General features: G+C 48.3%; 1 protein-coding gene across 1 annotated transcript in view; it reads right to left on the minus strand.

Moving 5' to 3' along the window:
• Window positions 1–622: 622 nt before the first annotated feature.
• MCMBP (minichromosome maintenance complex binding protein) overlaps window positions 623–25,856 on the minus strand; it is a 38,696-nt gene continuing 13,462 nt past the window's right edge. The window contains exons 2-16 of the mRNA XM_056120444.1: window positions 24,005–24,090; window positions 21,942–22,082; window positions 21,791–21,832; window positions 20,015–20,116; window positions 18,219–18,363; window positions 16,064–16,215; window positions 13,575–13,675; window positions 13,111–13,283; window positions 12,587–12,710; window positions 10,971–11,088; window positions 8,784–8,949; window positions 7,112–7,245; window positions 6,109–6,273; window positions 2,803–2,891; window positions 623–2,230 (exon numbers count right to left, since the gene is read on the minus strand). Coding sequence (XP_055976419.1) covers window positions 2,104–2,230; window positions 2,803–2,891; window positions 6,109–6,273; window positions 7,112–7,245; window positions 8,784–8,949; window positions 10,971–11,088; window positions 12,587–12,710; window positions 13,111–13,283; window positions 13,575–13,675; window positions 16,064–16,215; window positions 18,219–18,363; window positions 20,015–20,116; window positions 21,791–21,832; window positions 21,942–22,082; window positions 24,005–24,090 — 1,865 coding nt within the window. The 3' untranslated portion in view covers window positions 623–2,103. The remainder of the gene's footprint in view (window positions 2,231–2,802; window positions 2,892–6,108; window positions 6,274–7,111; window positions 7,246–8,783; window positions 8,950–10,970; window positions 11,089–12,586; window positions 12,711–13,110; window positions 13,284–13,574; window positions 13,676–16,063; window positions 16,216–18,218; window positions 18,364–20,014; window positions 20,117–21,790; window positions 21,833–21,941; window positions 22,083–24,004; window positions 24,091–25,856) is intronic.

The raw sequence follows: 25,856 nt of genomic DNA on the forward strand, positions 1-25,856 counted from the left end.
CACCACATGGTCTCCTCCCCCACAGCACTGCAGGGCCTGATAGTATAAATTATTTACATCTTTGTATCACATTCTTGGGCCCTTTCGATGAACCCATAGCCTGGTTGACCAAGAATTGCCAGTGGAGCCCCAGAACCTCCTGAGAACCACCTGGAAGGGACCCATCCCCACCCACAATGTACAGTTAAGACATCTGCTGTGGCCTGCAGCTCTGACCCTGGTTCAAATCCCTGGCATCATGTGTAGTCCTCTGAGCACCAGAGTGTAACCCAACCCCCAGGTCCCACCGCCACCCCGGTTTCCACAGGAACTAGTTCCAAACAGATTTTTGAAACTAAGGGGCTGTATAGTTCTCATCAGAGTATTAATGTCTGCTCAGTCTCCTGATAAAATCAGATTCACACTACATGTAGTTCAATAAACACATGTCCCTTGTGGCCGCGAGGGAGCAAGGGCCTCTGAAGCCCCCCAGACTCTCCCCCTAGAAGTGGGACTCAATGGAGGATACCACGAAGCTCCACCTCCCACATATCTCCCACCAAGAAAATGAGTGGATCTTTCCCCAATACAAGGTCACCTGGGATGAGTCTTACATAATTCTTGAGAAAGAGCTCCAAGGACCAGTAATTTCGGAAGTATTATTTATTTGAAGGAGGGTTTTCCTTTCAAGGGAACTTTCTGCAAGACCAAGCAAAGACGTATTCATCTTTGGTAAATTACAATTCACATTGGCACAATAAGCACATGGTAACTATCTACTTAGTTCTAGGCCAATTAGAGAAAGTTTCAATCTCACAAATCCAGTTGAGTCTTCATTTTACTTCTAAAACCTTAAGGAAGGTCTAGTCTAGCAGTTATAAAAATGAAAACCAGTTAGAATTCTAAGTATAAACAGATTATTTACATTAGTTTATAAAAATAGATTTGCGTTTAGGAAAAGTTCAATGTTAAACAACTAATTTCCATTTCAGTTCATTAGGCATAATAAATTCCTTGATTTTTCACGGCTCACCCTGTTTCCTTGGTTAGCAAGGCCAAACGAAGCCTTATGGGTGCGAGAAAGGGTGTGAGAAAGGAAGGAGTCATTTACGTGATCACTCATTTCCGAGCAGGTAATTTTATCAGCGTAAAGAAGAAATATATAACCACGACAGCTTGAAATAAAGCTCTAGCCTTTCCAGAGGATTTTGATGCCAGAATTTACTACAGTCATTTGCTTCCTAGCTGGGAGTAAGGATATTTTTGTTCCTTTAAAGTCTGCTATTTTTATATTTGGGCAAAACAACTTTACAGAGAAATATTCCTGTAAGCGCCACAAAAATGGTTCCAACTACACTGCGGAGAAGTGTGTAAAATAAAGACGATGCCATGGCACTGGGGTTACTGTTATTAAAAAGCTACATTTATTCAAAGTATTCTTTCTCTAGGATTGTCCTCTTATAGGAAAAAAAATCAGTAAGTTGGGCAGCCCTGACCCCCAAATTTTTGGAAGTATTACTGATATGTTCGATCCAAAATCCTGGGAACTACTAACCATCTAAAAGACTCATTTTGCAAACTCAACTGTTCAAAGGGATAAAAAGCTTCTGTGATGAAATGCTGGGAAACACCTCAGAATTTCGCATGGCCCCTGCACTGCCCCGGGCACACCCCATGAGTCACACCTGCGCCACCTCCAGCCCCACTGCTCACCGGTGGGATGGGGGTGTCTGAAGGGAACCAATGGCCTGGCATGGGAATTGCCCATTTCCTTCGAGTGGGGTGGACATAAGCGTTTCAACAGTGTCTGGCCTCTGACTTAGCTGAAGCTAAGGAAATGGTATAATCAGCAACATTATCAGTATTAAACTTTTTAATATCAAATACATTTTTTGTACATTGTTACTAATTTATATAATTACAAAACAAACTCCAAAACTCCATAAAACCAGTAAGGTAAAAGCCCTTACTGAATATTATATAAACTTCAGATGTTACCAGGCTTGATTTCAGGAAAAGTCATTTGTTTCTGATACAAATTATCTACAAAATAATGTGGTATAAATGATAACTGAATTTTACAATACTATGGCTACAGTGTGCCTTACACTGCCAGCCGGACCTCTAGAGTTCGTTTCCGTTGACACACTTCTGCTGCTGGAGCCGGGTTCTTCGTACGGACTCCAGCTGCTTTGCTCTGAGCCAGCGCTCTCTCGACAGTGTTGTCTGGCCGGCGCTGAGAGACAGAAACCTGGTGGAAACGGACAAAGTGAGTGAGATCCAGACCGAGAGAACAGCAACTTCTTAGACAAGCCGAGGAACTCAGGCAAGGTCAGCTGCCCTTTCTTGAGAACCCAGGAGGCAAGATGGGCAGTGACGGGCTCGCTCAGGAGGTCTCGGGCCCCTCTACTGTGGCCCTCTGCCACGCTCAGGCCTCCCACTGCCGAGACCCCCCCTCAGGCCACACATGTCTCCCTCAAGGAGATGCTTCTCCGGACGGTTTGAAAGGTCAGTTTGCTTCTAGGGTTTAAAGTCTATTGGGGGGCCCAGACTGATAGCACAGTGGGCAGGGCGTTTGACTTGCACATGGCCAACCAGGGTTCGATCCCCAGCATCCCATATGGTCCCCCACGCACTGCCAAGAGTAACTCCTGAGTGCAGAGCCAGGAGTTAAGCTCTGAGCATCCCTGGGCATGACCCAAAAAGCAAATAAAATTAAAATATAAAAAAATAAAGTCCGTCTTGGTTGTTCTGAAGTAAACCAGAGATATGCATATACAGACAATGCTTGCTGAAAAAGCAACGCCATGTGTGACATCTTACCGGGCTACAATAAGCAACTGGTGGAGATCGTCAGCAGTGATGCTCTGAGGATCGTTCTTGCGCATTTCCACAAAGTCATCCTCCACTGCCTGCATCAAGGAGAAATAAACGGTCAATATCTTTTGGCCACTGCTGGCAGTGCTGGGGGGCTACCTCAGCTCTGCTTGGAGACCAAGTGGTACCAGGAATAGAACCTGCAGCTCCCACTTACAAAGCAGAAATGAGCCCAGTAAACTCTGGCCCTGAGCAGACAGACAGTGTTGAAAGGACCTGAGCCCAGTAACCCTGCCTCTCAGATAAATGAGAACACCCGGGTCCAAGAATGATGAACCCAACCACCATAAGATGACTAGAGTACTTTTCTGGGGAGAGGAGGGGATTGGGCCGTACTCCTGGATAAACTCACAGGCCCTTATCTGCAGGGACCAAAGCAAAGTTGGTCTGCAGTGATCACTTGCAGGCCAAGTGTTGGGGCTGGAAGAAAAGTACAGGGGGCAGGTACTGGTCTTCCCTCTCATGTGATCCCTTGAGCCCGAGAAGAATCAACAAAGTCATAGAGCTCAGATTCAGCCAGGAAATGAGATGTCAGTCAGCACTTGTGACAATGTAAACGTTATGCCTTGGAAAGTGATGTCAACAAAAGTGGCAGCATTAGAACCACTGAACTCTGGGAACTAACAGGATTCTGCCAGCAACGTAGGGGGACCATTTACTCAAATTGATCTTGTAAGAATTGAGAAGTTGTAAGACTCGTGAACTTGCCCTACTCCCCCACCCCGATCCCTGCCAAGCCCCCGCTTTGAGATGCTGCAAAGGGCCAGCCCAGCGGCCAGTGCTGGACTCAAGTGAGGACTGGCCTCACTCGGTCCGTCAACAGGAGCCAAAAAGATCCATTTGCAAAAGTGTCTCTTCCTCCAACGGTCTTGGAGCCCGGCTAGTGTGAACACCCTCTGCCCCAGAATACTGGACATTTATCGTAACGATTAAGAGCCATTATTGACCATCACTGCCCCGGACCCTGAACAATAAGGCAAACAGCACCTAACCCAAAGCCTCAGAAGTGGATAGAAAATAAGATGGTGTTCACGGGGGGCTTTGAAAACCTTTTCTCCATTGACCTCCTGGGCCTTTAGGCTGCAGTACTGAAGGCTCTGTGGCCACTAAAGAAGGTCAAGACGGCGGGGGGGAGGGGCACCATGATGCATGGCTGAGGCCTGGCCGGCCCCGGCTTCCACTCCCAAGGCTCGCAGCTGCAAAGGAAGTCAAATCTCCGAGGACGAAGTGACCACACCAAGGCAGGAAGGCATCTCAGCGCCAGCGTTCAGGGCCGAGCCCTCTCTCACTGCACAGCCACCACGACAACCCCAGAGGAGAGAGCTGAGGGGCGGCGCGGCCACAGTATGTTGCTCAAAGCCTCTGGCTTCAACACCCCAACCTCAGAGCTGTGCAGACATGCGGCCTCTTCACTGGAGAAATGGAAATTGACCTTGAGGAAACAAAACTTCGAACTTGCAAGCCCCAAGCCTGAAATCAACTGTCTTACATCCAGGCAAAAGGAAGCCACACAGAGGTCCCTCCAAGCAGAGCTGATCAATAAAGAGATGGAATCACCGAGGAAGCAAATAGGGGGCCCTGAGGCAGTTCAGCAGCAGACGGCGAGCCCCCACCCCGTGGGTGCCCCCACAGAAACTAACAGAGGGAAAGGAAGAGGAATTTTTTTTAGTTTAAAAAAAGCAGGCGCGAGTTGTGAAGTTGAGGACTAGAACCGAAACCAGGAGCTCACGAGAAAGCACTGAGGGCGGACTAGAGCACACGCTCCGGCCAGTGGAGGCCGAGTCGGTCAGTCCTGGCTGCAGCCAGAGGCAGGGGAGGGAGTGAAGTGAGCAGTCTCCCGGCTGAGAGCACCCAAGGCTGCCCCACACGTGCGGCAGGAGAGGCAAAGGGTGAGGAGAGAGGGGGAAGAGGAATCAAAACAATGACCAAAAACATACCCCGTTTCTTGAAGAAAATTTCCCCCAATTGTGTTATTACTTAAAGGCCCTCCCGTTGATCATCGATTTGCTCGAGCGGGCCCAGTAACGTCTCCATTGGAGACTTTGTTGTTACTGTGTCTGGCATATCGAATACTCTTGGTAGCTTGCCGGGCTCTCCGAGAGGGGCGGAGGAATCGAACTCGGGTCGGCCGTGTTGGCTGCGTGCAAGGCAAACGCCCTACCGCTGTGCTATCGCTCCAGCCCCACATCAAAACCTCAACAAACCCTCAGTAGGAGAAATTCTGAGAAACTTCTACTGACACGAGACAGTGAGCCGTCAAAGACAGAGAGGCCCTGAAAGTGGAAAAGGATTCACCGTGTGCCAAAAATCCTGTTCTCAAACCAGCACGGTGCATCCAGAACCAGCAGGAGGCGGGGTGGCCGTGTGGCTCAGTGGCAACAGGCCGGCTGGCAAGCATAAGGCCTAGAATCTGGTCCCCGGCACTGCAAAAAAGGGTGACTTCCCTTATCTGCCTGGGCTTCTGCAGGGAGCACTCTGAGCAGCACTCGGGGCAGCGACCCGACGGCTCCACCCCCCCGCCTGGTCCAGTGGCATTAAGGTGGCACGTGTGTGCTGGCACACAACGCAGATCTGGGTGGGAGGGGAGCACAGAGAGGAGGCGCCCATGTGCCCAGCATGCAGGAGGTCCCACGTGGTCCGACTCCCCACCTACGAGGTGTGGCCCTGCCAGCCTTCAGCATCACATAGCTGGGCCAAACATTAACCCCCGGGTCCTGCTGGGTGCCCCTAGAGCCCCCTTGGAAAGGGCCCCCATTTACACACCAGAAAAGGCAGCGGGAGTGGGGCGCGGCAGCTGGAAGGGCTGGAGCACATGCTTTGTATGCGGGAGGCCTGGGGTTGACACCCAGAAACACAGGGTCCCCCAAGCAACGCCATGAGTGACCCTTGAGCCCTGAGAACAACAGAGTGTATCCCCCAAACACAAAAGCACAGGGGAAAGAAGGAATGAAATTAATAAGGAGCAAACGTTTTGTAAACTATTGCATTTAAACGATGACATTAAACCAAAGTCCACTGCTCGGGCCCCCGAATACAAACTGATGCATCCAGGGGAACCACTAGAACCGCATCACAGAAACTGTGGAAATTAACATGGGCCCTCAGAACCAGCTGTTCCAGATGAAAGAAAACAAAGAAACAAGACAGGAAAGATCATTAAGTAGCAAGATCGGCTTAGTAGCAATTACAGCAAGTGTAAATTTACCCAGTGTTCAAACTCAAAGGCGGTGTTGGACTTGAACTCACTCCTACCTTGGTTATCTCGTCAGATATGCTATAATCCAGGAACCTCAAAAGCGTCAGGTAGATGCGGAACTTATTCAGCACGGACGGCAGCACGGCGGAGAGCAGGCTGGACATGTACTCCTCCATGTTCGGAGGGCTGAGCTGCGGCTGCAGGTGGATCTGGCAGTCTGCCTGCAGAGACACAGTGTCCCCCACACCTCGACACGGAACTTCCCCTACCAGCCTGTCCCTCCGAGGGAATTACAACAGTGCACACATGCCCTCGGCTCTAGCTTACACTGTTCCTTCAACAAGGGGAGATGACTGAAAAGCAGCCGAGTTACAGGGAGACACTTCCGTGACTGTCACGGTGAGCTGCCCCCAGAGCACATGGCGGACCCCTTGCCTAGGAAACTGACCGGCGGCTCCTTGCATTTCTACTCTTGTTTTCCCCAAGCCCAGAGGCTACCAGAAAACTGCCTCTGAAACAACAGGCTGAAGACTCAATAGAAAGTGCTCTCAGCAGTCACATGAGTTTGCCCGACCTTTCACAAAGCCACCGCTAGCTGGTCCAGGAGCAAGTGCTCCAGTGCTTCTAAGGGACAGCGGCCGTCAGAGTAGCAAGAACAGAGGCCGCTGCCGGCCAGCAGCTCACAGACCCGCCGGTGCCCGGAGGCGTGTCCCCTGCCAGCAGCTTCCTTCCTGGGGACTGCCGCTCCCTAGTTCTTTTTTCCCCACCCTCTTTGGTATTTTGGGGCTCACTCCTTGCTCTGTGCTCACTACAGGTAGGCTCAGGGGTCATCTGTGCGGCCGGGGACGGAAAAAGCGAAGCGCCTTCCCGCTGCACTCTGGTTCTTTATGTAGTGAGACGGTCGTCCAACGGCAGGAACAAAACAATCTGTCTCTATTGCAGTAATTGGCAATCACAGTGTGAAACAAATATCACTATTTATAATCAGCAATACCAGGAAACATAAAACAGAATCATCTCTTCCCCATGAATCTCACTCTTTGAAACCGCTCCTCTTACCGGCAGAAGTGATCGCCCCTCCGAGGTAATGAAAACATTAATATTGCAGGGAAATTCCATTTGGTGGTAATTAAAATCGTAATCCACCTTCTGCCACGTTATTAGGTTGCTCAAAGCAGTCACATTGTGAACACCTAACAAAGCGAAAACATCATTTTTCAGTCATTTTTAAAACTGCACTGTTCCCAACATCCCCGGCCCCGGTCATGAATTTCAATCATCTAAATAAATTCACTTTGCTGCCAATGGTCACAGAAGACGTGAGGTTTGTTCTACGTTTAAAAATATACAAGGGCCAAAGAGACTGTACCCAATTTCAATTCAATTCAATTCAAATTCAAAATTGTACCCAAGTTCAATTCCTGGTACCCCATACAGTCGCCGGAGCCTGCCACGAGTAAGCCACGAACACCACCAGGTATGGCCCCAAAAAACAAAAATAGAATGAAGAAGGCTTTCGAGGCAAAGTCCAATTTAAGTTGTGTCCGTGTTTCTTAGCCTTTTTCTGACCGAGGCCCGCTCCTCCCCCGCTCACCCACTCACAGGATTCTTCCTCTCACCACCCCGCACTATTCGCCCTTGGCTATTCCTAAGGGCCCCAGCTTCGAAGCGCTGAACTGCTGAACTGCGGGCTAACAGCTTTCACAAACAGACTATCTTGGAGACAAGGACACCCCCCAATCTCACACCTGGCATCTGAAGGCAAGATGCTGTAAGGATTCCTGCTAGGTCTGACTACATTCTACGGAATACGTTCACAGAGCCAGAATACTACAGAACTTTGTATTCCGAGTTCGAGTTACTGAACATTACTGATTTCACAGTCTCCTCCACCTTCAATGCACCCAGTATGTGTGATTTTTTTCCCCTCTTCCCTTGAACTCTGCACAGTCTTCAATATACCAACTACATGTCCACGTCGTCACACTGCGCACAGATCAAGCTTCTCAGTTCTCCAACCTGTTCTGTAAGTGGGGTCAGTTCAGAGCATCCAATTGCTGTTTCTCTGATTCTTTTAACAGGGGCCACACTCAGTGGGACGGGGCGGGTGTGCATATGCCAGGAGCAGTGCCACATGAGACTGGGGATCAATCTGGGGCCGTGCACATGCCGGGAATGTGCCGCAGACATAAGCCATGTGTATCCGTGGACACTTTCCTCATAGATTTCTTGAAAATCCTTTCAACTTCACATATGGGAAAGTTTTGACTTGATTAACTGCAAACTTCTCTTTTGAGGTAATATATAAAAGGAAAAAACTGCATGTTTGTGTGTGTTTCCTTACTTTTTTGTGGGGGGGGGGGGGGCGGCAGTTAGTTTTGGCTTTTGGGCTACACTTGGCAGTTCCCAGGGCTTCCTCCTAGAGGGGCTTGAGGAGGCTTGTGTGGTGCCGGAAACTGAGGCTGGGTCGGCCGTGTGCAAGGAAAAGCACCTTACCTGCTGTGCTATCGCTCTGGCCCCATCCTCAATTTCAAGATACTTGCGAGCTACTTGTTTCGCCACTGAATTATTTTCGTAATTTAACGACAAACACAAACAGTTTTGCACGTCTGTTAGGGTCTAATATAGAACCTGGCCACATTAGTGCGGCAGGGGAAATGCGTCCTGGCTCACGGCAGCCCCTTGGGCGAGCCCCTGGGCGGGGAGCAGGTCGGAGGCAAATGGTGCTGACCTGGGGTGTCGAGCTGGCCCTGCTCCAGGACGGTCTCGTCGATGACGAGGGAGGTGTTGCTAGGCAGCTGCAGGAGCCCGCTGACCAGGCGGTTGGCCGCGTAGTCTTTGTGAGGAATGAACTTCAGATGGTTCATGTTCTCAATCGTCATCTGAAGGTGGAAAGACTGCGGAGAGAAATGTCTGAGTAAGCCAAGACACAAAGCCTGTCTTAAAATATCTAGTAAGCATACTGAATGTCCTTATGCATTTCTAAGGGGTAGTCTCATGATCTTTGTAGGGTTTTTTTGGTGTTTTTTTTTTTAGAATTCTGGGCCACATCCAGTGGTGCTCAGGGGTTTCTCCTGGCTCACATATACGAATCCCTCTTGGCGGTGCTCAGAGAACCATCTGGGATCCCGGGGACCAAACTCAGGTTGGCCATGTGCAGGCTAACACCCTGCTCGTGGTACTATCGCTCTGAGCCTCCTTATGATTTCCTGCACTTTAAGAAACAAGATTTATGTCTGAAGTAAGAATTTCATTATAGGACTGTTTTATTCTCAACTGCCTTTTTCTGCATTTTTATGAGTGAAACGAGCAAGAAACGTTAAACAGTGGACAAACATAATCGACTATCCAGAAGTCTAGTGTCTGTAACTGCCATATGCTAACCAAACAGAAAACAGAACATCCATTTCACTCACAGACAGAAGGAGAAGACGCCCTTGAATTGAAATTACTCATCATTCGCTACTCTGGACTTCTGAACACTGTCCAGGAACGCCGGGAGCAGAGCTCAGCGGGCCTGGGCGGGTGCCAAAGGACACACAGCCAACTCCACCGAGGCTGTCCCTGGAGCCGCACACAGACAGCTGAGTGGACGACACCGGGCCAGGAGGGGAGAGACCATGTCAGAGACTCGGAGAGCCCTGGAGCGGCCGTCTGGGGGCCACGGCACAGCGGCGCCCTCCCTCAGCCTTGCCCCTCAGTCTATGTGAACAATAAACACTCAGGAGGCCAGCTCTCGGGGGTGGGGGTGTGAGGGAGGGCGTTGGCCTGCCAATTAAGCTCCCCGCCCACCGTACTGCGGCTCTCGTGCCCAAGAGGCGAGTGTTTAGTGACAAGCCCAAGAGGAGACAGTGGGGGAGGCCCAAGGAGCACGCGAGCAAACTCGCCCCAATGTGGGCCCCCAAGCCTCCCTCTACTCCAGGGGCGCAGTGCACCCAACCCAGCACCCCACCCCCAGCTGCCGGCCTTCCTGCAAACTCAGGCCCAGGAAACGCCCTACGCTGGCCTGTGACAGTCTACCTTTAACTCCCACGCGACTTCCTCATCAATGACGGGCAAAACTATTGCTGCAGCCCGCCCTGCCATTTCCTCAGGCCCTGTCCCGCTCCCATGGCCCGCCTCAACTCACTTCACTCTTAAAAAATGATCAAAATTGGGGCTGGAGTGATAGCACAGCAGGCAGGCCGTTTGCCTTGCATGCTGACAACCCAGGTTCGATTCCCAGCATCCCATATGGTCCCCCAAGCATCGCCAGGAGTAATTCCTGAGCGCATGAGTCAGGAGTGTAACCCCTATGCATCACACAAAAAAAGCAAAAAAAAAAAAAAAAAAAAAAATCAAAACTTAATGGGATGTTGTTTATGTCAACTCTTACTAGCTAATTCTTTTCGAAATTAAATATTTCTATACAACTATTTTCACAGACATAAAACTAGAGATAAATGACTGCTTATTTGGTTTTCGGGTCATACCCAGCAGTGCTCAGGGATCTGCACTCACTCCTGGGGGACTCAGAGAACCAATGGAGATGCTAGGGACTGAACCCCAGCTGGCTGTGTGCAAGGGAAGCACTTTATCTGTTGTACTGTCTCTTTTTCGCTTAAAAAAAAATGGAGCAGGGTCAACCCTGAACATCACTAGGTGTGGTTCAAAAACAAACTACAACAAAGTATAAACTAGAACTCCTGATAGGCATGTACGCAAGCAAAATACACAGCCACTGGTGAGCACAACAGGGTGTGTCTGATCTCAGATCTTAACAAGGAAAGAGAAGAGAAATAAAGGGAAATACCTGAGGACATTTTCAGTTGTGGAACCTAGTGGCTATGCTTTCCCCCCTTAATGAGATCTCGAAAAACCCCTAGAAGTGTTTTTTAAATGCAATTAGGTTTATAATCTGTATTTATACTATGCTTACTGCAGGCACAAGATGTTGAATGATCCGATACAAGTGCTCTGTGAAGGAACTGTTTCGTGGGCAACCACTTAAGTTGACGGTAAATTTTCCTAGAGGAAGAACATCTCTTCTTGTATATCTAGAAAAATTAAAAAAGGCATCAATGAATGAGATACTCAAATGATTACCCAATTTTCAGCAAAACATAAAGATTACTCTGGTCAGCAGCAGCATTTTGTTTTGTTGGGGGCAATACATCCGGCAATGCTCAGGGCTTACTCCTGACTCTGCACTCGAGAATGATTCCTGGCAGTATTTGGGGGAACGTACAGGATGCCAGGAATCTAACCCAGGTCGGCCGTGTGCAAGGCAAGAGCCCGACCCGCTGTACTATCTCTCCTGCCCACAAAAGTGGCACATAGAAGTTCTACCTTGTATTTATTTGTAAGGGCCAAATCTCAAAATTTTGTTCTGAATCTTAAATCCATTTGCTCTTTAGCCCCACAAGTCTTTTGTTTTACAGAAAGGAAAGATGAGGCACAGAAATTTTTTGTGGTTGTTTTCTTGGTTTTGGGCAACACACAGCAGTTCTCAAGGGTTTACTTGAGCAGTGCTCAGGGCATTAAGGGGCGCTGGGACGCAACCCGGGTGGGCCCAGGGAAGGCAAGTGCCCTACCCGAGGTATTGTCACTCCGGCCCCAAGGCACAGCGATTTTAAGCAGGCTGCCCAGGTTCACACTGCCACGAAGTGCGGGAGCTGGGAGTGAGGCCAGGCGGTCTGCTTTCAAACACCGGCTGCTCCTGCCTCACTCACCCAGAGGCTTAATGCAGTGTGTTAAAATGGGGCGAACTAGGAAATCCCAATTCTTAGGGAAATGGTACATCTATAACAACTATATACAGAAGTGTAAGAAGCAGCTTATGTAGAATGAATGCAAGAGAGTGTTTAACATTACTGAAAAGATACATATTTGTTTGCGTTTTAAGTGAGATTGATAGAGGGATACGTACATACGTAAGGAGAATGACAGACTACGAACCGGGTGTGACTGGTACGACGGCTCAACCGGGAGCCTCCAGACCAGACTCTGCCCATGCTCTCTGCTGAAGGGGCAGGAGCTGAAACCTCGACAAGTCTCTCCAGGGCCAGAGACGGCAAAGGCGCCGGCCTCGCACGCACCCGCCGGCACTGCATATGAGCACTCAAGCCCCACCAACCGTGACCCCGAGCACAGAACCAGGAGGAAGACCCGAGCACCACTGGGTACCCACAGGCCCCGCCAAGATGTGACTCTAGTGGACTTAAGGGAGGCGCATTCATGCCCAGGAGAGCGAGCGCCCAGTGCACGGACACACCTGCCTGTCCGAGACACAGAGTCTTGGGGGAGAAAGGAGAAGTCAGAACATAGAAAGAGAGAGAGTATTTTTAAAAAGCTCATTTTACTCATCAGTCACGTAATCTACTATTCGACCTAAATTCAATCTGAATTTATTCTTTATTTTTGGCTTCCGGGCCATACACGGTGGCGCGCAGGCTTATCCTCGTATGCAGGGATCACTCCTGGCAGGCTGGGGGGACCATATGGGGTGTCAGGGATCAAACCCAGGTCAGCCTCACGCAAGGCACGCGCACTCACACTGTGGAGATGAGATGTAATATAAGGTACTCGGCAGCCAAACTATCTCCCAAGAGGGCGTGCGTGAGGAACCCGAGCAGCTCTGCTCTGACCGGCGACAATTCTGACATGAAACTGGAGACGACTGGGGAAGGAAGAGACAGAGCAGGGTCAGAGCACGGCCCCCACCCACCTGGCCTCCCTCAGGTCCGAGTGAGAAGTGCAGAGAAGCACCACAGGGCGACGTGCGCCCATTCCGGCCTTCAAACTCCGGTCACTGCAGGTGCCGATCACCAAGGTAAGACAGCCTAAATGGCTTGGGAAACCTTATCTTAGGAGCGACTCCAAGCGCCGGGTTGCATGTTGCGCGTCCTGGCTCCAAGCTTCCGCCCGGTCCCCAGGCACCAAGATGCATGACCCCCCAGTGGAAAAAAGAAAAATCCCAACACCTCATCCCAAGGAGAAAAATGAACAGAAGGCCAAGGAGCCGAGAAACGCGTGAGGCCTGCCTGTGCCCCACACTCAGCAGCAGCTCTTACACTTACAGGGTTTGCTCTCTTCTTTGTTAAGGCAAGCAGGCAGTAAGGGGTTGATGTGCTGCAGCTTCTGGGCTAAGACCACATGGATTCTTGGCACCAAGGAAGCAGGAGGACTGTGCACTCTCTGTTCCTCAGCAGTGTCCGTGCACTCCATCGGGTCCAGCAGGGAAGAGGCATCCCTGCGAGGAGGGGACAGAGCTTCATCAGAGGGCCGGTGGGAAAGATGCAAGTACCAGCCCAGGAAACAAAATGAGGCCCCACCCGCACACGTCCTAGAACAGGGCGCCCTCCCCGGTGTTTGAGGACAGACCAGTGGGGCCCAGAAAGACAGAATAGCGAGGAGGGCGCCCCGAGCCACGCCAGGAGTGGGCCCTGAGCTCAGAGCCAGGAGTAAGCCCCCAGCACTTTGAGCACTACCCAGTGTAGCGCCCCCCCCCCAAAAAAAAGAAAAGAAGAGCCAACAGACTCACCTTTCATCACTGTTCAGTACACTCAGCACAGGGTCCACAGAGAGGATGCCATACAGCTCAAGAACATCGTTCACTTTGAAACAATCCCAATCTTCATAAACCTAACAACAAAAAAAACACACAGAACCACATGTTAGGTCCAAATAGAAAATAAAGAAGCAATCTTGGTTTTTGAAGTTGTCATTGTCATGAAATTGCGGGCCAGGAGACCAGAGCACAGTACAGCGGTAGGATGCTCAGCCCGTCTGCTTCCCAGAACTTGCTAGGAGTAAGCCCTGAGCATTGCTGGGTGTGGCCAAAAAACAAATTAGTAAAAATAAGTGAAATAAACAAGTGTGGCTCAAGAAATGAACCTTAAGCAACTGCTTCATTTGAGGCCAAAAGAGTAATTAAGACACTCCCTGAAATAATTTTGTTAGCAACTATTAACAATACAGGACTCCTGACTGCCGAAACAGCATTTGTTCTCATTATTCCATATACTTCAAAGAAAGGGTTAACACAAAAGAATGATAACTGACTAAAACTAGCAATGTGGCTTCTTTTCTTTGCCAAATTTTGGGTCACACCTGGCGATGCTCATCCTGGCCCTGCACTCAGGAATTACTCCTGACAGTGCTTGGGGACCATATGGGATGCCGATTAAATCTCGGTTGGCTACTTGTGAGGCAAACGCCCTCCCTGCTCAGTATCACTCTGGCCCAGAAATGTGGCTAATTTTCAAGCCTACTAACCACACTATGAGAAGGGGAGAAGCTAGGATGATTAGTTCTGATTTTTTTCACAAATTATACTAATAATATCAATTATCATCACAATCAACAATTATCATCACAAAACCTAGAAAGATTATGGAGGTTTTTTTTCCAATAAAAAAAATTAGTAAACTTTAGTGACTGTCAAGGTCTCCTAAAAACACAGAAGATAATCTAGTCATTTTAGCACCTGTGATAGGTAATTACATAAATGAAACCACAATAAGTAAGAACAGATATAGTCAATGATCATTTTTGCTTTTAGGCCACAGCCTGTGATGCTCAGGGGTCACTCCTGGCTCTGCTCTCCTGACAGTGCTCAGGGAATAATATGGAGTGTCGGGGCTTGAACTCAGGTTGGCCACGTGCAAGGCAGGTGCCCTATCTGCTGTACGATCTCTCTAGTCCCTCGATGATATGTCTGAAAGTTCACTAAACTTTTCTCCCTGTCAGGACTAAGAAACCAGAACAAGGCCACGTGCATGCCTCTCAATAGTAGATCACTTGGTAGGTTATGTGAGAATCTGGTTTCAATTCCCAGCACAGAAAACAGTGAAATAATATTTTTCCCTCTAATTTTACAGTAAATACAAGTGAGAAATGGATTTTGGTAAGAAAAGGAAGAAAATTAAGTGAGCAGTTAGGAGTGGTATTGGGAGGAAGGAGGCACTAATTTAGAAGCTTCCTCACCTATTTCTGATATACTCTTCAATTCTTAAGAACTGCGCGATAACACAGTGGTAGGGCGTTCGCCTTGCAAGCGGCCAACATGGCCGACCCGAGTTTGGTTCCTCCGCCCCTCTCGGAGAGCCTGGCAAGCTACCGAGAGTATCTCGCCCGCACGGCAGGGCCTGGCAAGCTCCCCGTGACGTATTCGATATGCCAAACACAGTAACAACAAGTCTCACGATGGAGACGTTACTGGGCCCGCTCGAGCAAATCAATGAACAACGGGAGGACTGTGATACTGTGATACTCTCAAGAACTGCAAGAGGTGCTGAAGGGACAGTAAGTGGGGTAAGGAGCTTGTCCTGAACGCAGCCCCATCAGGCTCAATCCCCAGCCCAATATGGTTCTGGCAGCCCAGGAGTGATCCCCGAGCACAGCTTGGTATGGCCCCCAACAAAATGCTATGAAGCAAAAAACAGACAAAATTCTGGGGTCTCCCCACCCACCTGCCCACACGCCCCCCAATTCACGGTCTGGTCTGTTACATGTAAATGGGCCTGCATAAATGAACAGCCCTGAAGCCCGGCGGCGGAGAAATTATTCTGGATGTGCACAGTGGGCAGGTCCCAGAGAACAGCTGACAGCTGCGGTCAAGAGACCTGAGGCTGCAGGAAGGGGCACAGTCAAGGCTGCAGGCAGTCCCCGGAAGCTGAGAAGGCCCAGGCCGTGGCCTTCTTTCCCCTGGTCTGAGGCAGGAGTGCAGTGCCCCTCACATCGTGATCGTACCCCGGAGAGGCCAGGCAGGACTTCAGATCGGAAGTCTGTAGGGTAATGCCTATCTGTTGTTATAAACAGCCTTTCAGCTGGGCCAGACAGTACAGTGGGTAGGGTGCTTGCCTTGCACGTGGCAGACCAGGTTAGACCAGGTTAGATCCCTGATTGCAGAGCCAGGAGTAAACCCTGAGCACAGAGGGGTATGGCGCAAAAGCAAAATGAAGAAAAAGTCATTGAGAGACCCATAAAGCACATCTCTCTGTCAACAGCGGGTCTGTAAGAGGTCTTCACCTTGACGAGGCACGCAGGGCCCTTCTCTCCTGGTAGTGGGAAATTCAAGTCGAAAGGAGACGAGAGGTTCAGAGAGTTCAACTGTTGTCCAGTGGAGGCTTCAGTTTCTAAACGTTTGGGTTCTCCGCACCACTGAAGACCACCAACACTCCCTAAACTCAAAGGATTCAAAACATCACAGTTAGTCCTTGTAAGTCCACCTGGAAGGGGGGTGGGGGGAATTCCTAGAAAGCTTTTCGCAATTGAGATAATACATTCTAAGCCCATGTCTAATTACAGTTTTAAAGGGCATACCCATATTAAAAAGCACTTTGACCTAGAAAAGAAAGATAATTATAAAAATCTGACAGATTAAATAATTTCCCCTTATAATAAAATAGCAACATATATCTTGTACAAGAACTCTGAAAAATAAATACTTGATATAGTTACTCTGACATCTTTGAGCTAACGAATCTTTTGAACTAATGTGTTCTGACCACAGAAATCTCCTTGGGGGAAAAAAAAAATCTCCTTGGTAAAATCTCCTTTTGTTTTCTACTTATCAAACAGAAGAAAATCTTATAGCAACTAAGTAAGTCATTAACATTCACTCTGTATCTGGAACCAGACTAGCTGATGACAACTAATTAGAATAAAAACACAGGCTGCCACGCTACAGAACACTGCGAAGTAAAGAGAATTCGTTATTAAGGGCCAGACAGAGTACAGGTTCTAAGTAGAGCCTTGTACCCAGCCTATCTGGGTTCGCTCCATGGCAGCCCGTATGGTCTCTAAGGCCCACCCTGAGTGGGCCCCGAGGAACAAGTGCAGCCGGAGAGGGACGGGGGGAGGGGAAGAAATCAGCTACACCTCGGGCAGATCCAATGGAATTTTGCTGAATGAAAAAACCCACAAATTTACATGCTATGATTCCATTTATAACTTGTAAAATGAGTGGTCGTGAGAAATGAAGGACTTGCGAAGGAAGAGGCAGGAGAGGGGCAGGAATGACATCAAGGGACACAACGAGAGACCATGACTGCCTCTGATTGCGATCAAGTTGCAGAGAACCGAGTAGACACCAATAAGTTCATGTAAAATGTGAATAATGTCAAGGGCCAGAGAGACAACAGACCGTGAGGGCGCCTGTCTTAGATGCCGTCAACCCAGGTCCAATTTCCAGCACCCAAACACAACCAACAGAAGGCCTGAGCTCTGAAAGGGTGTTTGCCTCCTCCAAGGGGCGGGGGGGGGAAAAAAACACCTAAAATATTCCTTTAGATTAAGGAAAACACGAATACAAACTCATAATGTAGAATATACCATCAAATTAATTCCATCAGTAGATCTTACTTTATCACTGATTGTTCTATTTGCCCTATCAATCCAATCTCTTGGACACCAATTAACTGAACTAATTGGCTTTATCTTCCCAATTAACTTGTCTCTGATTAAAGGTGCCAAAGAGAAGTAATGGCACATAAAAGGAGAAACAAAGACCAATCTATCCAACTGTCTCATAAAAAATTCACTGCTCATAAAAATTCTGACTTGTGAAATCAACGATGATCCACAGCCATCTGAGCGCCTCACGCTGCTAAGATTTTCAACTCCTAGTTGTCCTTTCTAATCAGAATCAGTTGCATTTTAAGTATGTTTCAGAAATAAACCACTACATTTTTTAAAACTTAATACTCCTATATAAACAAATGAAGCTGTGAAAACCGAGGCTATCAGTTTCTTTTTTCTCTGCTATTGTTTGACTAGAGTACCACTATAAAAAGGAAGAAAGGGTGGTTTCAGATAGAAGTCATTCAAGAGCTGACAGAAAAACACGTCGGGGGGAAACAGTGCGAAATCAATCTGCTGTGGAAGCCAAAACAAGACAGCAAATGTGCAGGAAACCAGAAGGCATTTTCCAGCTCAGCCCGAGGCTAACCCGGACAGCAGGTGGAGCAGCCATCGTCACTCAGGGCTGCTGACCTGCCCGCTCCATTGTGACCAGGGAGCACTCACCAGGGAGCAGCACCCACTCCCGAGACCACAATTCTGACAAAGCTGACAAACGGTGCTAGCTCCGGAATCTAGCGCTATCACATTACCCAACCGTCAGTGCTGAGAGCAGTCTACTGCAGGAGAGGAGGTTTAGAGCAGGTCCTGCTGGCAACACTACCTGCTTGTCTGGCCCCCGTGTGCTGGTCTTTCTGTTTGTTGGGCTGAAGGTCCATATCTTCATCATCTTCGTAACTCCGCTTGTGGCGACTGGGGGTGTAGGACGTAGAAGGGCTGACTCGAGCTTGGTTCGCATTGACATAGGCGTTACAGGCAGAGTCAAGGAAAGACTCCAAGGAACTGAGGAACATCCTGTTATGCTAATCATGGAGCTAAAGATCTGTCTGGCAATTCACTCAAAATAAAAGCTTCTTTTGAAAAGAAGGCTAAGCCCGAGTCTGAGAGACAGAGTTCCGAAGGTAGGGGGCTGGCCTTGCATGCAACTGAATGGGCCAGACCCCTGGCAGAGCTCCACCAGGCGTGATCCCTGAGCACTTCCGGATGTGGCCCCCAAACAAACAAGATATAAAAAGCCAGACCCGAAGAAACTCCACTCACCCTCTGCGTTTTCCAAACTGCAAGAGAAATGAAGGCCCGGCTCTTGCTGAGCGCAGAGAGCAAAGCCAAGAGTTCTGGACAATGAAAGCAACTGGAATCTGCAAACTGTACTAGAGGGAAAAGGAGTTCAAAAGCAGAAGACAAGCCCAGAAGGCTCCATTTGGGTTTCTGGCAAAACAGAGCTGGAGGGTGGAGGCACAGCCAAGATGCCTGACTGCAGACCTGGCGGAGAGCCAGGAGACTCCCCTGACCGCTGGCAGGTGTGGCTCTCATCACGCTCACCTCCAAATGAATAAACACATCTGATCTTTAAAAAGGAAAGGGAGGAGCTGCAGCAAAAGCACAGCGGGTAGGGTGTTGGCCTTGCACGGCCGACCCAGGTTCGATTCCCAGCATCCCAAAAGGTCCCCTGAGCACGGCCAGGAGTAATTCCTGAGTGCAAAACTAGGAGTAACCCCTGTGCATCGCGAGGCGTGACAAAAAAAGCAAAAAAAAAGGAAAGGGAAAAAAATTCGGGGCCAAAGTGGAGTGACAGTACAACGGGTAAGGCGCTTGCCTTGCACGTAGCCAACTGGGTTTGATCCCCAACACCCCATATGGTCCCCTGAGCCTCGCCAGGAGTGATCCCCGAGTATAGAGTCAGGCATAAGCCCTGGGCAACACCAGGGATGGCCCCAAAAAGAACAAACAAATGAAAAAGATTAAAATAAGGGCGAGAGAGAGAGAGAGAGAGAGAGAGAGAGAGAATCAACAGACTGAGCACAAGCCTTGCATGAGGGAGACCTGAGTCCAGTCCCTGGCATGATATGGTCCCCTGGGCACTGCCAGGAATAATTCCCAAGCACAAAGTTAGAAGTAGCCCCTGAGAACCAAGTGTGGCCAAAATAACAATAAAAGAAAAATTAAAGAGAGCCCACCTTGAAAACTTTATTCTTACTTATGTGGTACCCTCTACTTGGTATGTTTTAAACGACCTCTATTAAAAAAAAAGAAAAGTGTTTCAGGGGCAGAGCAATAATACAGCGAGCGGGGAGCTTTCCGTGCATGCAGCCAACCTGTGCTTGGTTCCTGGCATCCCATAAGGTCCCTCAAGCACCTTCAGAAGTGATCCCTTAGCAGAGCCAGGAGTAATCCTTGAGAATTGCCAGGTGGTCCCCAAACAAACAAAAATGGTGTTCCATCAATTAACATTAGTTATCTCTCAGTGACAGACATTTAAAACTGCTTTACAAATTTTCTTTGGAATGACTCACATTTTACGAAAATAAAGCTAAGTTCACTAGTGTGATAATGCAGAAGTGGAACTGTGATCTTTCCAAATAATGATCAGAAACCATCCAACACACAAGTAAAGGATATTTCTTTCACCCATGTAGACTCCCCAGGCACAGGTACACAATAGAAAGTTTGTCTTTCCAGAGTGGTTGTTCTCGGAGAGTTTAAATCAACTTCTTGTTGAGGCTATTATGTATATGGAAAGCAGACAAGAAATGTAATTAACAACCACGCTTTTATGTTATTTAGAAAACCATCATAGGGCCAGAGATCATACTGTGGGTTGCCTTGCATGCCTGGGTTCAATCCGCAGCCTTCCAGATGGCCCCCTGAACCCCACCAGGAATGATTCAGTCAGGTGTAAGCCCTGAGCACAGTCATGCGTGGCCCAAAAACAACCCCCAAAAAATTACATTAGGGTCAAAGAGACTGCACAGTAGGCAGGGTGCGGTCCTTGTACATCGTCAACTAGGTTTGATCTCCAGCATCATGTATGGTCCCATAAGCACTTCTAGGAGTGATCCCTGAGCACAAAGCCAGGAGTAAATTCTGAGCACGGCCAGACGTGGTCCAAAAACACAAAAATAACAAAAACCCAGTCTCTATTAGAAAATTTTAAATAGTTAATGCCTGAGAGAGAACACTAAAATCTAATAAACACAAAAATAATTAAAATTTCACTCTGTAGGGGAAAAAAAAATAACTCAAAGTACCACATTTGACTCAAGATAACACATAAAATCAAGCCTTCTTGGTCTGCCCAGGACCAAAGTCCTCCTTTCTAGCAACGGTGCCTTACTTACAGCACCAGCAACACAGTGCACGGTCTACAGCAAACGTGAGCTGTGACTCTCAGTGTTTTTGTCATCCTATTTCCCAGCGCTTCTGCTGAGATGCAGTGACACTGCATTATTATACGATAGGAAAAATGATAGAAAAAATTACTGTATTAGTCTGGTATGACTTAAGAGTTCCCTAAACAAGGGATTCAGTAAGCATTTATACAAGTGAGTCATTAGCCTTGGCTTGTTTTACCTTCAGCAAATACTGTAAAAGGCGATGGGAGGTTGTCAGGTGTGAAAGCAAACAAACCCATCTTCCATGAGCCTACTATTCTAAATTCCATTCTTTATTAATATAATCTTTTCTGCAGTCTCCCGAATTGGTGTCCTTTTGTCTAGATCACCCCAATGAATTTTATTCAGTCAGCAACAACAACAACTTCTCTGATCTGCATAGCAGAGAAACTGACCAAAATGAGGTTTCCCACCCTAGATCCATCTTCCTTCCAAACCCCCCAGTCTCCACCTGACACCTCATTTCCTTCCCTACAATGCCACCTCCGCACCATAGCGCTCTGAGGGGTGTGGCCTTGGTGGCCCCCAGCACAATCAGGTGTGGCACCCACAATAATTACAAAATAAACCAGACACTCAAATAAAAGAAAAAGATGCTTCACAGGGCTTCCAAGAAATCCTTTACACACAAAAAATAAGATCACCCAAAGGAGGCCGGAGCCACAGTACGGCTGGGAGGATGTTCGCCTTGTATGTGGCCAACTCTGATTGATCCCTGAGCACCTCCAGGGATAGCCCAGAACCAAAACCAAAACAGAACAACAACAACAACAAAAATTAACCAGAGTAAAATTTCTTATAAAAAAAAATCTGAAGTCTCATAAAAATTGCTCAATTGGTTGAAGAAAATGTTTTGCTGTGGGAGGGTAACTTTCAACCTCTGAACAAAACAGATCCCAGAGAAAGTCAGGAATGACCCTTGAACTGGAAGGAAGGTAGCACCTGGCCAGCAGGAGTGATTCGGCCCCCAAAGAAAAATGCTGGAGATCTTAAAGATACATACCCCACACTCTGCAACATCTCTATACTTTCCAAAATGAAGAACCTATGACCGAAAACAAAGAACAGCAGGGTTTTATCAGCACATCAGAATCAAAAATACCACGAGCAATTCCCAAACAAAATCACCAGTGATTGTAAAGTTTCATACATACCCGTGCTTTTGTGTTTCGATTAACTGTTTCATAGACTCCCATGTAAAACTCAGGGTCAAACATATCCTGAATCATACAACGAAACTTTACAAAACTGTTAGGTTTCAAATAATGGAGTGGAACTTCATTTAATGATGGTACCTTCAAAGGGAAAAAAACAAGTTAACAGTCTATCCATAAGACATTAGCATTACAGATATATTGCCTAAGAAGCCTACATATTCAGACTCAAACTCTCTCTCTCACACACACACACACACACACACAAACACACACACACGTACAAAGTAAAGCCATCAGGGAGCCAAATGGACTCAAGAGTTAACAATAAAACTGCTGGAGGGGTTGCACTGATAGTATAGGGGTCCCTCACTTGCTTGCCTGGCACAGGGTAGATTCCGGCTCACTCCTGAGTACGACATATGCTACCCTGAGCACCACAGAGTCAGAAGTAAGCCCCAAACGATGATGTATATGTCCTCTCCATGAATCTCAAAAATCGCTGGATTAAAGAACTATTTCTTGTTTTGTTTTGGGATCATACCCCGCAATGCTCGGGGGCTACTCTTGGCTCTGCACTTGAGAATGAACCACCCCTGACGGTGCTTAGAGGGGCCATATGGTATGCTGGAGATCTAACCCAGCTGGCTGTGTACAGGGCAAGTGTCCTACTTGCTCGGTACTATGTCTCCAACCTCAAGGACTGAGTTAATTCTTCCAAGTGTGTATGACAGTTTCTGACAAATGTGAAAAGGATGCTTTTCACTGAAAAAAATTTTGATTTGCAGAAAAAGAGTCGCTTCACCGAGCTCCTAAAACTAGTACATGCCTGAGCAACAGTACAGCAGGTAGGGCATTTGCCTCTCATATAGCCAACCCTGGTTCCATCCCCAGCACCCCACATGGTCCCCATGAGCCCACCAGGAGTGATTCTTGAGCACAGAACCAGGTACACAGAACCTGAGTACCGCTGAGTGTGGAAAAAGAAAATAAGTACACATTAATCTTTTAAATCAAGGTAAAAAAAAATAATCAAAGCTCTCATCACTACCATTTCTTTCCTAAGGAAGAAATAGTTGATTACTGCCACCTAGAGGTACTATTATGGAAGCACTTAATGGCTTGAATTTAGGCAGGTGAAGATCTTTGTGGGTGTGGATGCACAGAAAGTCTCTGAACCACGCCCAGTAGCCCATGGTTACTGGACCCAGCAGAACTTGGGAACCATGCAGTGCTGGGAATCCAACTGGGCCTCCCAAAAGCTGAGCATGCACTCAGCCTGTTGAGCTATCTCTCTGGACCTGGCCCCCAAAGAAGAAAATCTTGTGGCTTGGGATGGCACCTGAGAGTTACAGCAGGTTGGGCACCTGACCTGCACCTGCATCTGCTGCCAGCATCCCCATCTGGTCACCTGACTACCACCAGGAGTGATTCCTGGGTGCAGAGTCAGGAGTAAACCTAAACACCATGCTTCACTGAAGGAGACCAGAAATAAAACAAACAGAAGAAACATCTGTAATTTCCACCCCTGGGTGTGTGGTGGGGGGAGTGCTAGGCCACACCCAGCTGTGCTCAGGTTTTACTACTAGCTTTGTGCTTACAGATCCCTTCCGGGCACTATATGTGGTGCCAGGAATCAGGCCCAAGTCTGTTGCATACAAGGCAAGTACCTTGCCTGTTGTGCTATCTCTCTCTGGCCCTCTAAGCTTAAAATCTTTTAATTTTTAAAAAATTTAAAAGATTAAGTCTAACCATTTTTTTTTTTTGCTTTTTTTTGGGTCACACCTGGTGATGCACAGGGGTTACTCCTGGCTCTGCACTCAGGAGTTACTCCTGGCGGTGCTCAGGGGACCATACGGGATGCTGGGAATCGAACCTGGGTTGGCCGCGTGCAAGGCAAACACCCTACCAGCTGTGCTATCTCTCCAGCCCCAAGTCTTAACATTTATAAAGACAGAAAGTGGCACATCAATTTATCTATATTAAGTTTATATGTCTAAAATCTAAAATCAGCCCCGCTGTTCACTACCCCCAGATGTCCCAACCCCCAGAAGCAAACTTACCCATTTTGGAGCATTATTTTCTTTCAGCTTTTCCTTAAAATAGTCAATTACTTTCTTCTCCCAGTCAGGATTAACTCCATTTTGGGCTAAGAGAGGAAAAAAAAAGTGTAATAAATTATGTTAATAGAATTACACATCAGTTGAGTATGATGAAATCTTCAAGGCACTCAAGAAGTGATGCGGTGGGGGAAGAAGGGGATTTATTCCCAAGCGTGATCTTGCCCGCCTCGGGCAACTCGAGAGGCTAACGCAGCGCAGAGACCGAGAGTGTCAGATGGGGCCGGCTAGAAACGCATAACAGCGTCTGAGGGGCCAGAGCGACAGACAGTGGGCAGGGCATTTGCCTTGCACATGGCTGACCTGGGTTTGATCCCTGGCATCCCACAGGGTCCCCCAAGCACCACCAGGAGTGACTCCTGAGTGGAGAACCAGGAGTAACCCCTGAGCATCACTGGGTGTGACCCAAAATATACCAATAAAGCAAAAACAACAAACAACCCCCCAATCTAATGTGTCATCCATACTGCAATCTCTGATTCTCTCTGCCACGCAGCATGCAGGATGGAACTGGTTCCTCCACATGCCCAGCACTGAGCCTGGGGAGCTACCGCCCAGGCCCTCAACGCTAGCTGGGGTTGCGGTAGAGTCACACTTGGCAATGCCGGGCGTAGATCTAAGCAAGCAGTTCTCTTCAGCCCCTTGTGCTAGACTTTATCGCACTTTTCCCCTTCGGCGCGTGCCCCAGACTGGGATCACATACTGCATTACCATATTGCGTGTCTTCAAATTCCTTTGGTCTTTAGCAGTTCCCAACTTGCATCCTCTTTTGGGGGGGAGGGGGGGAGGGAATTCGGGGTACACACCCGGAGGATTTGTGGAATCTGGGCCGCCAGCATGCAAAGCGCCTGCTCTGGCACACTGAGCTGCCCAGTCCTCTTGCTCCCCAAGACTGGTAACGGGCTCCCCCTTTTGCTTGTTTGGGCCACCTCTGGTGCTCGGGGAAGATTCCTGGCCCTGCCCTCAGGGATCACTGCTGGCAGTGCTGGGGGACCACGTGAAATGCCAGGGCATCAGGGGGCTCAAACCCAGGTCTGCTATCACCCTGCTGCCCTGCCCGTCACACTATGGCTCTGGTCCCACCAACAGGCTCTTTAAAGACAGAGAAAGTTCTTCACTGTGAGTTTGCGTGAGGTTTCCTTAAGACCAGACTGAAGCTCCACACTCCCAGCCAGGCTGGGAATTCCACTAAAGAATTTGTTCTGGGGTAAGATATCATCTAGCCCCGGCCTCTTAAATTGTGAGTCATGAACCCCAGATGGGGTTGTGAAAAGTTGGGCTATCAGCGATTCTTGGCTCATTTGGACAGAAAGTTAAGTGCTGAGGCCCAAGGACGAGGTACTGCCCTGGCCCTGTGGTGCCAAGGTCTACCTACACCAACCCAGCCATGCTCGGCAAAACACGCTGAGATGGAACCTGGATTGGCCAAGTGCAAGGCAAACCCCCTACCTGCTGTACTACTGCTCCGGTCCCACGCATAGTTACTTCTAAGAAATGGGCGGGAGTGGGTTGGTTGTGTGAAGGCAAGGGCCTTAGGCACAACTGGGACTCAATCCACACAGCACCCTATATTGCCCCCAGCCCCATCAGGCGTGATCACTGAATTCAAAGCCAGAAGTACTGAGCACAACACACACACACACACACACAGAGACACACAAACCCTTTACCGCATGGCCTGAGTCACAAAGACCTATTTACTTTGAAAAGTTTGAGAGATTTAAGAATTTTAGTTAGATGTAATAACTCACTATGAGTTAGCTATTGTATAGGGTAAAAGATTCAAATTGGGAAT

The sequence above is a fragment of the Sorex fumeus genome, unplaced genomic scaffold (assembly GCF_029834395.1).
Source record: "Sorex fumeus unplaced genomic scaffold, SorFum_2.1 ptg000043l, whole genome shotgun sequence".
NCBI lineage: Eukaryota > Metazoa > Chordata > Mammalia > Eulipotyphla > Soricidae > Sorex > Sorex fumeus.